At 63.9% G+C, this 559-nt stretch overlaps 1 protein-coding gene across 1 annotated transcript in view; it reads right to left on the bottom strand.

The window, feature by feature from the left end:
• Positions 1 to 354, bottom strand: part of ATN1 (atrophin 1) — a gene marked incomplete at its 5' end in the record, with an annotated part of 3,557 nt that extends 3,203 nt beyond the window's left edge. The window contains 3 exon segments of the mRNA XM_009709856.1: positions 1 to 2; positions 5 to 23; positions 132 to 354. The exon segment at positions 1 to 2 is cut by the window's left edge and continues 691 nt beyond it. Of these exon segments, the coding sequence (XP_009708158.1) occupies positions 1 to 2; positions 5 to 23; positions 132 to 354 (244 nt within the window).
• Positions 355 to 559: the final 205 nt, after the last annotated feature.

Genomic DNA, 559 nt, shown 5'->3' with positions numbered 1-559 from the left:
GGCCGGCCCTCCTGGGCCATCTTCTGCAAGAGAGCAGAGGGATCAGCATCAGGGTCCCAGCAGGGAGCAGCCAAGGGGGTCCTCGAGCATCTGCCCCGGCTGCGCTGCAGCAGTGGGACCCCCAGACCTACCACGCTCCTCTCCAGCTCCCGCTCCTTCTCCCGCTCCCGCTCCTTCTCCCGCTCCCGCTCCCGTTCCCGCTCCTTCTCTTCTCGCGCCTTCTGCTCAGCCTCTCGTCGCACTTTCTCCACCAAGTCTGCCCTTTTCTTGGCCAGCTTGGAGCCATCGAGCGGCACAAAGTACAGGTCCGTGCGGGAGCAGGAGTTGAAGCCGCGGTCCAGGTGTTTGTTGAATCTGGGGGTGAGAGGCAAAGCCGGTCAGCGCAGAAGGGGCTGGAGGGCAGGCGTGGGGATGGGGACAGGGATGGGGACAGGGGCAGGCAAGGCTGAGCCCTGCACTGTAGGAAAGGGAAGAGCTTCATGGAAAAGGCAAAAGGGTGCAACTGTACCCCACGGTTGGGGTGACCTCCCCTTCCCTGCCCCATATACGGGGGACTTGA

This window comes from Cariama cristata, unplaced genomic scaffold, assembly GCF_000690535.1.
Source record: "Cariama cristata isolate BGI_N322 unplaced genomic scaffold, ASM69053v1 scaffold15111, whole genome shotgun sequence".
NCBI lineage: Eukaryota > Metazoa > Chordata > Aves > Cariamiformes > Cariamidae > Cariama > Cariama cristata.
Note: the sequence above shows the minus strand (reverse complement) of the source record. Positions and strands in the feature narration are given on the sequence as shown.